This window comes from Aquarana catesbeiana, linkage group LG11 (assembly GCF_042186555.1).
Source record: "Aquarana catesbeiana isolate 2022-GZ linkage group LG11, ASM4218655v1, whole genome shotgun sequence".
Taxonomy (NCBI): Eukaryota; Metazoa; Chordata; class Amphibia; order Anura; family Ranidae; genus Aquarana; species Aquarana catesbeiana.
The window spans coordinates 263,587,859-263,600,942 of record NC_133334.1 but is presented as its reverse complement, the minus strand read 5'-3'; the positions used below and the strand labels follow the sequence as shown (position 1 = coordinate 263,600,942).

The 13,084-nt window shown below is 43.8% G+C and overlaps 1 protein-coding gene across 1 annotated transcript in view; it reads right to left on the bottom strand.

Moving 5' to 3' along the window:
• The window catches only part of PEPD (peptidase D), a 249,397-nt gene that overhangs the window by 42,335 nt on the left and 193,978 nt on the right, over window positions 1-13,084 (bottom strand). Inside the window, exon 11 of the mRNA XM_073605776.1 lies at window positions 1,395-1,472. Within this exon, the coding sequence (XP_073461877.1) occupies window positions 1,395-1,472 (78 nt within the window). The remainder of the gene's footprint in view (window positions 1-1,394; window positions 1,473-13,084) is intronic.

Below are 13,084 nucleotides of genomic sequence, written 5' to 3'. Positions count from 1 at the left end.
ACGTCTTTCACGTTGTCATTATGGGGGATTGTTTGTAGAACTTTGAGGAAAATAATGAATTTAATCCATTTTGGAATAAGGCTGTAACATGAATGTGGAAAAAGTAAAGCGCTGTGAATACTTTCCAGATGCACTGTATTCACTAGCCCCTTCTCCTGCTAACCATCCTGAAACATCCCTCGCAGCAGCTTGGGAGGGAGAGGGGAGGAGGGAAGCCAGCAGCACTACGGGGCGGTGGGCCCAACAAGAGTGGGGAAGCGGCAACGCACATAGTGATTAGGGTGTGCCCAGGCACACCGCATGCGCACTCCTTTTCGCCTATCGTCTTGACTTATGCGCTTTTTGATATACCGCCCTTCAAAAATCGGACATGGAAACTGAACGAAAGCCTGCCACAAGATCCGGAAGTGCTGGCAGAGGTAACCAGGGAATTGGGCCTATACTTTCAATTGAATGATACTCCAGAGTGTAACCCCGGTACTAACTGGGAGGCCCACAAAGCAGTCATTAGGGGAGTGTTAATTAAGCACGTATCACGCATTAAATGTAATCATGAGGTTTGGGCTGAAGGCTGGAGAGCGAATGTGCAGAAACCTGAATTTGCATCTGCAATATGCTGATCGCCGATGTAACGCTTTGCAGGTTCTTGTTTAAAAATGATTAAAGCACACATTTTTTCACCTGCAAAAATATGTGCAGTTATTATTTTTCTGTAAAAGGAGAAGTTAGCCTTTAAACTACTTTCAAACAACATTCGATCCTACTCCTAGTGACCCCACCACATTGAGAACCCAGCAAAAGGCTTAACAGATATATATGACTCTTAAATTATAGAAAAGTCAAATATTGCATGATGTAACTACAACCTTTCATAGGCAGGTCTTGGGCTTCCATATTCCATAAAAGAAACGCAACGGGAACAATATATATCACTTTTTCCTCAGTTTGGCATGCTATAAGAACCGTGTTGAGAAAAGAAAGGAAACCATGTGCTCCACATAGAGTCAAACCCGATACAATAACTTATTAAAACTAAACCATTGCACTTACATCTGTAAAAAAAAAAAAACTCAACAGTGCTGTATAGAGAGAAAAAAAAGGCGGAATTACACTTCTAGGCACACTTCTGGTTGTGCGATAATGTCACTGTACGTAGCTCCACCCTAAAAGTTTCGTCAGAGTTGACGTCTCCTGGGGATGTTTCTTTTATGGAAGCCCCGGCCCTGCTTTTAAATGGTTGCAAGTACTGGGAACATATGTTTCTTCTTTTTTAATTTTTGGTTTATTGTGCAACATGTATGTTTATAAGATATGCATAGGTAAGCCTGATAAGAGCAGCACATTTGGTATACTATTATTGGTGCTTAGCCAATTCCACACAGAGGTAAACTCACCACATATCACCATCTTCAATAATCTTGTCATTGGGGGCCCCAGCATGTCCATAGTGAAGCACTGAGGAGTTGTCACCGCTGTGCAAAGACAACAAAAAGAAAGTGAGTGGTTAACATGGTTACTAACTTATACAGAAGCAACTTCTTCTATATTGTTGTATATATATTTATGGTTTCTTGGCCATTTTTTACAGAATATGAATGAGAACACAAAAACATTTCTTTCACTCATGGTTAGTGTTTTGCTGAAGCCATTTATTATCAATCATCTGTGTTGATTCTTTTTAAATCATAATGGCAACAGAAACTACCCAAATGACCCTGATCAAAAGTTTACATACCCTGTTGATTTTGGCCTGATAGGATAGAAGGGGTTTGAATGGCTATTAAAAGGTAACCATCCTCACCTGTGATCTGTTTGCTTGTAATTAGTGTGTGTGTGCATAAAAGGTCAATGAGTTTCTGGACTCCTGACATACCCTTGCATCTTTCATCCAGTGCTCCACTGATGTTTTTGGATTCTGAATCATGGGGAAAGTGAAAGAATTGTCAAAGAATCTGCGGGAAAAGGTACTTGAACTGTATAAGTCAGGAAAGGGATATAAAAAGATATCCAATGAGTCAAGAATGCCAATCAGCAGTGTTCAAACTCTAATCAAGAAGTGGAAAATGAGGGGTTCTGTTGAAAACAAACCACGGTCAGGAAGACCAACTAAAATTTCAGCCACAACTGCCAGGAAAATTGTTTGGATTGTAAAGAAAAACCCACAAATAACTTCAGGTAAAATACAGGACTCTCTGAAAACATGTGGTTTGGCTGTTTCAAGATGCACAAAAAGGAGGCACTTGAAGAAAGATGGGCTGCATGGTTGAGTTGCCAGAAGAAAGCAATTACTATGCAAATGCCACAAAGTATCCCGCTTACAATACGCCAAACAGCACAGAGACAAGCCTCAAACCTTCTGGCACAAAGTCATTTGGAGTGATGAGACCAAGATTGAGCTTTTTGGCCACAACTATAAACGCTACATTCGGAGATGAGTCAACAAGGCCTATGATGAAAGGTCCACCATTCCTACTGTGAAACACGGAGGTGGATCGCTGATGTTTTGGGGATGTGTGAGCTACAAAGGCACAGGAAATTTGGTCAAAATTGTTGGCAAGATGAATGCAGTATGTTATCAAAAAAATACTGGAGGAACATTTGCATTCATCAGCCTGGAAGTTGCGCATGGGACATACCTGGACATTCCAACATGACAATGATCCAAAACACAAGGCCAAGTTGACCTGTCATTGGCTACAGCAGAATAAAGTGAAGGTTCTGGAGTGGCCATCTCAGTCTCCTGACCTCAATATCATTGAGCCACTCTGGGGGGATCTCAAACGTGCAGTTCATGCAAGACAGTCCAAGAATTTCCAGGAACTGGAGGCTTTTTGCCAAGAGGAATGGGCAGCTTTACCATCTGAGGAGATAAAGAGCCTCATCCACAAATATCACAAAAGACTTCAAGCTGTCCTTGATGATAAATGGGGCAACACACGGTATTAAGAACTGGGGTATGTAAAATTTTGATGAGGCTCATTTGGGGAGTTTATGTTGCAATTATGAATAAAAAGAGTAAACACAGTTGATTGATATTAAATGGCTTCATCCAAACACTAACCATGAGTGAAAGAAAAGTTTTTGTGTTATCATTCATATACTCTGAACAATGGCCAAGAAATCTCAAATTCTGCCAGGGTATGTAAACTTATGAGCACAATTGTGTGTGTGCTTGACCAATAGCACCGTAGCAATTGCCAATATGAATCACTCCACAAAAACGTTTCAACTGTAGGTGAAGTCAATTGGGCTCAACCAATCATTCAATTATTTTATTACTAAAACTACTACATCTGTCCCTCCCACTTGGCGTTTCTCCAAACAGACTAACATAGTAATATTCCATCTAAATATTTATGTTTTTAATTTTGATTGGAATAGGAAAGTTTAGAACCCCTGGCAGAGAGTTTATTGTTCTCTTAGTGTTCTCTGTATCCTCCTTTGGAGGGAGGTTTCACCTTGCTTCCTGTCCTAGAAACAAAACAGGAAGTTATTAGAAATCTTCCCAAATATATCTGTACTCCCTACTTAGATGGTTGTCACCAGAACAGGTGTTCCTGTTGGAAGATATCCCCTCTATTCCTGTTCTGAGGACAACTGTAAAATGTGTAATTTCCCATCCAGTGCAAGGACAAGGTCATTTAGCGCCCAGGATGAAGATGGCGAATTGCATCAGGTGTCCCCCAAAAGAGTCCCCCTTTACATCAGGTGTCCCCAGTAGAGTCCCCCTTTACATCAGGTGCCCCCAATAGAGTCCCCCTTTACATCAGGTGTCCGCAATAGAGTCCCCCTTTACATCAGGTGTCCCCAGTAGAGTCCCCCTTTACATCAGGTGTCCCCAGTAGAGTCCCCCTTTACATCAGGTGTCCCCAGTAGAGTCCCCCTTTACATCAGGTGTCCCCAGTAGAGTCCCCCTTTACATCAGGTGTCCCCAGTAGAGTCCCCATTTACATCAGGTGTCCCCAGTAGAGTCCCCATTTACATCAGGTGTCCGCAATAGAGTCCCCCTTTACATCAAGTGTCCCCATGCTCACAAGTTGTTTCCCCTCCCCTTTCCCCCTTGTACTGGGAGATCGGTACTCACAGCGTGTCCTTCCTCTCTCCGGTCATGTGACAAGTCACATGACAGGTGAAGAGAGGAAAAAGGACACAGTCTGCCCTCCTTCCTTAGCAGCACAGCGCTGAGACTGAGGACAGTTCTGTCTTAGCACCGGATCTTTTCCTACCCGTGCAGGCTGGAGAGAGGAGAAAGCTGAATCCTCCCTCCAGCACCAGCCGCTGCTCTTTCTGACAGGAGTGACACTGCAGTCACTCCTGTCAATAAGGAGGTAGGATGAGCAGCCAACTCAGCAGCTCCCCCCTTAACACAGCACCCAGGGCAGGTACCTGCGCAGTCCTGGCCCTGTTCCTATCAATTTCTGTCTCAGTGACAATGGTCACCAGGATAAATAGGGTGAATCCCACTAATGAGGGCACAGACAGCAAAAAAAATTATGACAAAAGTTTTAAAATGGCCCCAATCTATCCTAAACCTGTGGCTCTGTTTTAAAGCTTTTTACCACAAGCAGTGAAGGGACCTGACTTTGACCTGGACTCCATCTCTTGCAGTCCCTATGCAGCAGACCTCGATCTGGGGGGAAGGAGAAGCAGCACTAGAAGCCAATCAGCTCGGCTGCAGTGTTCATGTGCTAACAAGACGCATGCTGATAGGAAGCAAAAGAGCAAAGATGAGCTCATCAAGTTACTGCTTCTCCTTTCACTGTCCAGTCACAGGCTGAGGGAAGGACAAGACCAGTACATGTTACTGAACTGAAGCAGTGTAAGTACCTGAATCTGACCTGGTGTCTGCTTCTTGCAGTCCCTGTACAGCAGAGCTCAGACTGGGAGAGGAAGAAGCAGGAAGCCAATCAGCTTGGCTGTAGTGTTAATGCGCTAGCAAGGGACCATACTGATAGGTGGAAAGAACAGAGTGACAGCAAGATGAGCTCATCAGTCTGCTGCTTCTCTTTCTTTTCATTGTCCTATCACAGAGTAGGGGGGGACAAGACCTATACGTAATAGTTAACTGCAGCAGAGAAAAATCAGGTCTTCTGCAGGTGCTGGGAAGTCAAATAAGAAAACTCTCCAGCCTCTGTCAAACGCCAAACTATTAGTTTAGAAAAAATTGAGCAAAAACAGTTTAGGAAAAAATTTAGGAAAAATTGATGCTTTAATCCTATTCAAATTTCAAATGGTGTTACAAAAACATAATTTTTTTTTACAATGTGTTAGAAGAAAACCCACATTACAGCTGAGGTGCGAGCATGTGTGCCAAACTACTGCAGATGAGTAAATGATAGGTGTGTACATATGAACAAAATGCATAGCTGTTCATCCTTTAAATCTGCATGTAAATTCGTTCTGCGTGAATGAGGCAACATCAAATGTTCTCAGGTTATATTCTCTGCAGAAATAATGTGTGAATGTGGAAAATACCGCATTATGGCCACCAGATGGAGCTGAGTAGCATATATACTTCGTATGATACTCAACACCATCTAGTGGCCATAATGTGGTATTTTCCCTATTCAGGCATTCCTTCTACACAGAATATAGCCAGAGTATAAATGGAGAAAGCTATTCATTTCCTTTTTATAAATACGTGTTATTTTTTTGTAAAGTTATTTTGGAAAAAGTATCTAAAAACCTGAAGTCTTTGTTTCTATGGCTACAAGAGCCCACAGGAATTTAAAAAAAAATTCCAAAAGGAACCAGAAAAGAAAAGTATCGGTTAAGCTTTAGTAAACAAGGCACCGGTAATTGGCTCTAGTAATATGTAATAATGTGGAGAGTTAGACGGCTTCAGAAGGCGAATTCTCAGCGCGCCCTTCTCTTCATGTTAGGAATGAGGAGGACGGAGAAGCGAGGAGCTCCCAGGACAAAACCCGGCTCAAACAAGCTTTTTAAACTCTAATGTTCTTCTCTGCTCCGGTTTCCGTGAAAGAAGAGCAAAGTTGGCCTCCTCTGGGAGGTGGCGGTGGACCGGCGTGAGCCGACCTCGGGGGCCTCCAAGGACTCTGCGGTGGGTTTGTTCGTCACACAGGAAAGGTCAGTGAAGCTCTTGATGACCGTTCCCCCGAGGCACCGAGCTCCTACCTGACAGGCCTGTCAAGCTGCAGGTACAAAGCAGGTATAAATCTGCGCTCGTCGCAGGACACCGGCCGTCCTCGTTGGATTTAATCTTCAACCAGGAAAAATAATAAGGATGAGCCGTAATCTCCGAAGTGTCACACTGCCTTCATATTCCCGTCTATAACCTTTACAGGCTCAAGATGAAGGGTCTGTGACACGTTTACAGCACAGCGAGCTGGGACCGGAATAATCAAAAGGAACACATAGAAAAAACGCCAGAAAAAAAAAATCTATCTTCTGTATCTCTCTCTACCTCTATTCCCCCCCCTTTCTTCCTCTCTCTCCCACCCCCCCTTTTCTTCCTCTCCCCACCCCTTTCTTCCTCTATCTCCTCTCTCTCTCTATCTCCCTCCATCTCGGTCTCTCTCCCTCCCTCTGTGCCCCTCTCCCTCTCTATAAAAATTCAAACAAGCTTTATTGGCAGGACCGAATACATGTTAGCATTGAGTTTGTATGGGAAGGTTGGGGGGGCATCTCTAGGGCAGCTCTGGGAGGTTAAGGGGTAATAAAAAGCGGGATTTGGGGGGAGGGGTAAGTCCATTTATAATGATTATAAAGTGCACAGCTTTTCGTGTCCTTCTCAGTTGGCGACACGCTGTCACATATTGTGCAGCTACATAACCAATCTGGTCTCCAAATATCACCCAAACCATCCTCTCAAGACCTCCTGCTTTCTAGCTCCCTTGTCCTCTCCTCCCATTCTCATCTCCAGGACTTCTCCAGAGCCTCTCCCATCCTCTGGAACTTTCTACCTCAATCTGTCCAGCTATCTCCTACTCTAGCTGCCTTTAGGAAAGCCCTGAAAACCAATCTCTTCATGGAAGCCTCTCACGTCTCCAGCTGAACTTTTATCACTTCCATCAGCCCCCCCCAGTTATAACCTTTTGTACCACTTGCCCCACCCCATTAGATTGTAAGCTCTTATGAGCAGGGCCTTCTTAAGCCACTTGTATTTTATGTATTGTAACTGTACTGTCTCCTCTTATATTGTAAAGGGCTGCGCAAACTGTTGGCACTATATAAATCCTGTATAATAATAATAATAATTTTCACCATTGGCCCCACAGTAGAATTTGAAGTTTCATCCTCTCTTCTATAGAATTAGAAGTCAAGGATGAGAGCGAAGTGCCTCTGGAAGTGAGTGCCCATCAATGATAAGTACTTGGGGAACTGTAGCAGGAAGTGGTCCTCATCCTCCAAGACTCCCAGGTCACATTCTACTTTCCCTGGGCTTGTAGGTATGTCTTTGCGATCCTGGTTCGATTTCCAGACTGTGGGCACTCAGTACATGCAATAGAGGAAATCCAGACAGCCGCACTCCAGTGAAAAACGTTTTTATTGAATAAAATCAATCCATACAGCAATCAAGGACAGTGGATGAATCAGCTGATGCATTTCACACCCCTTACTGGTGCTTAGTCATAGCTATGGACTAAGCATCATAGTGTCAGCTGATTCATTTTATTCAATAAAGACATTTTTCACTGGAGTGCGGCAGTCCAGATTTCTTCTATTGCATGTGCTCTCTAAAGAGCCAGTACCCAGGCTGTGCAGGGGAAGAGAGGTCTTGGTATTTGTACCTGGAGCGGTATACATCTTTCTGTGGGCACTCAGTCTTTACAGGCTCAGGGTTTGTCTGTCTTTGGGGGTCTTGTAGCCCCTCCAGGTACGGGGGCAAGTTTGTAGTTTCTCCGCAGTGACTGGTAAATAGTGTCTTGGTGGAGTTGGTCATTTAATTTCTCCAACACATTTTTCTTTGGAATCATTATGTTTTTTTATTTGAGATTTTGTCAGGCTGAGTTGTTGGGGGTTTGGGATAGACAAGGCATTAATGAGTTGCTGCAGGCCGCACGGCTTGGACTGGTCCTTACTGGTTAGTAGCGCTTTATGGTGGTATGAATTAGGACCGCTGTTTAGTCGGTGGTCCTAGTATGATAGCGCCTTCTTCTGTACTGTGATAAGTAAGGGAAATCTGCTCAGCTCAGACCGGCAGGCACTGTTGGAGGTGCTCGGGTGGACTCGGAGTAGGTGTTGCAGTATTCCAGATGAAAATATTTCTTTTGGGCTAGAGTCCCCTTTGGATTGGTCTGGGTAGGTGACAGGACCCCAAACTTCACTGCCATAAAGAAGGATCGGGGGTGATAACACTCAAATATTCTGAGCCAGACTCTCACTGTTAGGTGGTACAGCTGTCTCTTGAAGGCATAGAGGGCTCTGCATGCCTGGTCTTTTAGGACCTCCATTGGCTGGCTGGTAACTTCCTGATTTGTTTCTAGGCTGAGGTATGTGTAGCTGTTAGTTTCATAAGGAGTGCAGTTGTTTAATGTAAAGGAATGGCTCTTTATTTGTTTTGAGCTCTTCCTTTGGAACACCCTGATTTTTGTTTTCTTTGAGTTGATAGGTAGTGCCCATGTGGCGCTGTATTTCTCCAGCACTTCCAGGCTGTCTTGTAGGAGGTCAGCCGCATACAGCAGGAACTTCACCTTGGTGTCCTATAAATGTGAGTCCAGGTGTGGGGAGGATTCTAGTGCTGAAGCCAGTTCATTGATTTTGAAGAGGGTTGGACTTCCTGTCTGACTACGGGCCTCCTGGAAGTACTCTATTCTTTTCCCATTCACCTTTACGTTTAACGTATGTTTTCCCTCCTATTCCAATCTCCAATAGTTTGAGGAACAGGCCTGGGTGCCATACTGAATCAAAGGCCTTCTTAAAAACCACAAAACAGGTGAATATCTTTCCATGTCTTGTATTTTGGACATGGTTCTTGATGAGCAAGGTGTAGATGTGGTCTGTGGTGCAGTGGTTTGGCATGAAGCCTGCCTGAAGTCTGCAGAGGACGTTGTGTAGTGTTGGAAGTTTAGGATATTGTTGAAAAGTTTTCCTAGTGTGCTGCTGACACATATCCCCCTGAAATTGGCTGGATCATACTGGTCTCCATTCTTATGGACGGGTGTTATGAAGCCTTGGTTCCATACTTTAGGGTACTTTCTGGAAGTCCTTGATTGTTTTCCTCCATATTTATTCTTTTGATGATGTCTTTGTTCTACAGTTAGTGCCTCTCTTGGAATATCTTTGTAGAGGTTCTTAAAGTAGTTGAGCTAGATGTTGCCATTTTGGATGTGGAGGTGGTTTCTACTGGGTGCTGAGCCTATATTCTTCAATATTTCCCAGAAAAAAGTTTTCTTGAAGTACCTCTTCTAACTGTTGGAGGTTGCTGGAGATGAAGTTTGCTTTTTCTTTTTAGGGGTTTGTTTGTAATTTTTCTGTAGGATGCCATGGACTATCCTTGGGTCAGTGTTGTCAGGGTCTCTGTAATTGGAGACTGTCTGTAAGGTGTTCCTTAATGCTTTGCATTCTTTGTCCAACCATTTATTGGATGGTTTCTCGCAGTTCACTTTTCTCAGCTGTGCTGTATCTGCAAAGGTGTGTAGTATTTTGTGGAAGTCCTTTTCTGCCTGGTTCACCCCTTGTGAGCTTATCTCATAGGTATGTGTAAAAAGAGATACTGCACTATAGGGTGTACAAAGAGATGAGCTGCAACTAAAAAGTGTTATACAACACTAAACAAATAAACAGAGCAAAAAGTCACGCTAAATAGTGATATGATGAAATGACATATGCTACCTAATGCTAGGTGCCAAGAAGCCACACTAGGTGACACAAATAGAGGTTATAAGGAACCCAAAACAAAAGTGTAAACAAAATATGAATACAAATACGTGATAATCAAAAAATGCAAATAAGTAAATATAGAGATCTAATTATAAAAATTATCCAATGACTAAGTAAAAAATGAAAAAACAAAACAAAAAATCAATCCATACTGAAAAAGAATAAATCCATATCATAAAAAGTCCAAAAATGGTGTTGATCCTAAAGTGATGCATCGTGAAATTCCACACTGAAGTGACAAGTGAAAAATATCCTCCACCACAGAAAAGGCTGCCGCTTACCAGAAATCGGTGGTCCCTTTTTACAGGGGACCACACTGGGCGAGTGGCTGTAACCCCAGCCCGGGATCTCACTGGTAAGTACTGGATTCCTCAGCAGGAATGGTCAACGGATGGATCAGTGGGTGGGCAGTAAAATTCACCAAAAAAGACAGAAAAGCTCCACATAGCGTAAATCCTTAACACTTATTAAGATATAAAAAGGACAAATGGACACTTACAAAACGAAGGATGTAAATGGGCAAGATAGGCATAAAAAGATGAGCCGGCCGGCTTCCAAACAGCCCGTAGCTTCCGGGACTGGAAGTGCAGCGGTGACGTCAGAACGTAGCTCCTCCTCCCTACGTCGTTTCGTCACTAGCGGACGTGGTCACGGGATAAGGTATGCCCCATCAGGCTGCCTTTGCTCTTGCATGCAGTGTCTGGGTACAGTCCTTGGCCTACTGGCTATAGCAACCGATAAAGCCCTGCTCTACATCATCAGACTGTCGCATGCTGGGCCCAAGTACAGTCCCTCTTTTTTTTCTGGCTGCAGCAAGAGATCCTGATAAAGCCCTCCTCTGCCTTACCAGACCATTCCAAGTCCCTCTTGGTCTACTGGCCTTAGCGACCAATGTGGATGAATCCCATCTCTGCCACATCAAGCTGTACTCACTTTTGCATGCAGGATCCAGGCATAGCCCCTCTTGGTCAACTGGATCCAACAAAAAAAAGCCCACTTCTGCCACATCAGGCTGTCCCTGCTCTTGCATGCGGGACCCAGGCACAGTTCCTCTTGGTCTACTGGCCTCGGCAACCAATCTGAATGAAACCCTCCACTGCCCCACCAGACCATCCTTGCTCTTGCATAGGGGGTCTGGGGACAGTCCATCTTAGCCTACTGACTGCAGCGACCAATCCCGATGATGCCCACCTCTGCCCCATCAGGGGTGTTAGGTATAGGCCTACAAATTAGAAATAAAGCCCACAAAAGGACATCTTTAGGTGCATCTATCATATTAGAACACTAGCTAGAAACTGAGACTTGGCTAAGCAGGAATATTTTATGCCTTTTTTTGGCCAGTGGCCAGTCACCTGAAGGTGGCAGGATAACCCAAGCAGTCAAAAGTATGACGTCATCTGTGTCCTCTAATGCACGTGTAAGAAATGCAAAAATGGCTCTGGCAAAGACAGGGTTAATACCTTCTCAGCATAACCTGTATGGTTATATTTATTCATTACTTTAAATAAGAATGAAATTGCTGACGTGCCCTATGCATTCATGTGAAGTTTGAATTTCAATGATAGGTCCACGTTACAAAGGCAGGGCCATATTTCACGGTCAGAGATCATACTATCTTGGTATTTCCCTGGCGGAGTTCTACATCCGTGTTTTTAATCAGGGAGAGATCACAGGTAAAAAACAGAATCACCGATGTCCTCACTGAATCAAATTATCTTTGTACTCTCACCTTTCAGAATAAACTCTGATTTGTTTATCCCACGGAAATGTCAAAGACGTCAATCTCCCTCCTTGTACAAGGAGCCATCTCCTGCCTGCAGCTATGTGCGCTGTGAGTGAGCTGCGCCATTCATAGCCATCAGTTATTAAAGTTTTCTCAGTCAAAAGATCCATGGGGGGTGAAAACTGGAGAGTGCAAAATCTGGTGCAGCCATGCATGGTTGCCAATCAGCTTCTAACTTCCGCTTGTTCAATTAATCTTTGACAATAAAACCTGGAAGCTGATTGGTTTCTATACAGAGCTGCATCAGATTTTGCACTCTCCAGTTATAGTAAATCAATCCCATGGAGTCCTCAGATCCACTACGGGTAATCTGGCTTGTCTAATCTTGACATTCATGTGTTTACACATGGCTTCTAAACCCTTTCACTGCCAGAGACATTTTTGCATTTTACTCACATTTAAAAAAAATAATTTTGAAGGCTGAAGATTAGTTAAACCCCCCAAATAGTATAGATAAGCAGAGACCCTGGGGAATAAAATGGGGGCAGCTCCATTTTTTTGTATGTCACTGGATATTTGTGCAAGTGCAAAAAAAAAACACATTAGGGTTAATTTAAGGGCACACAAAGGCATTTCCTAATTTTCGGTAAAATACAGAAGATGAGGTTGCACCAAGTAAATGAATACCCAACATGTCAAGCCCATGAAACAGAGGCAAACTTCAGTACCCTAAATTTTTCATTGGTGACACTCTTTTAGAGCTTTTACCTACAGATCAGTGAATAAGTGGGCCTAGAATTATTGTTCTCACACAGATGTGTGCAGCAATATGTAACTTGTGTAGTGCAATCAATGATTTATATGTACGTGGAGATGGGTTCAACATTTTTTGGGGGGTATGGAGGGGTTTAAGCGCTTGGGTGTAACCATATTTCTTTTACACGTATAAACGTTTTAAAATCACACAGGAGACCAAAAGTCCCATATATCATACAATTTCGATGCGACGGGTTCTCTTTATTGTCTCTTTTGCCCTCTGTTAAAGCCAATACATCAGCTGACTGCTGACATGTCAGATTTACATTCATTCACAACTGCTGTAGCAGCTGTGAGTGTGTGTAAACCCCAATCCGTCTCTAAAAAATGCCAACAGCAAGATTCATACCCGGTTGTGTCCCTGCCCCTCCTCTGTTGTATGTAACTGCCCTTAGCCGTTGTGTTTCTGTTCCTACCCGCATTGTGCCTCTGCCGTCCCCAGTTGTATGTCCCTTGCCTTCTCCAGTTTATGTCCCTGCCCCTCCGCGATTGTGTGCCCATGCCCCCGATCCCTTCTATGTCTCTGCCCCTTCCCAGTTAAATGTGCCTGCCCCTCTCTGGTTGTATGTGCCTGTCCACTTGTTTGTCCCTAATCCTCTCCAGTTGTATATCCCTGCCCCTGTTCGCTCGTATGTCCCTTCCCCTCCCTATTGTATCTCTGCCCCTCTATAATTGTATGTCCCTGCCCCTCCCCGGTTGTAT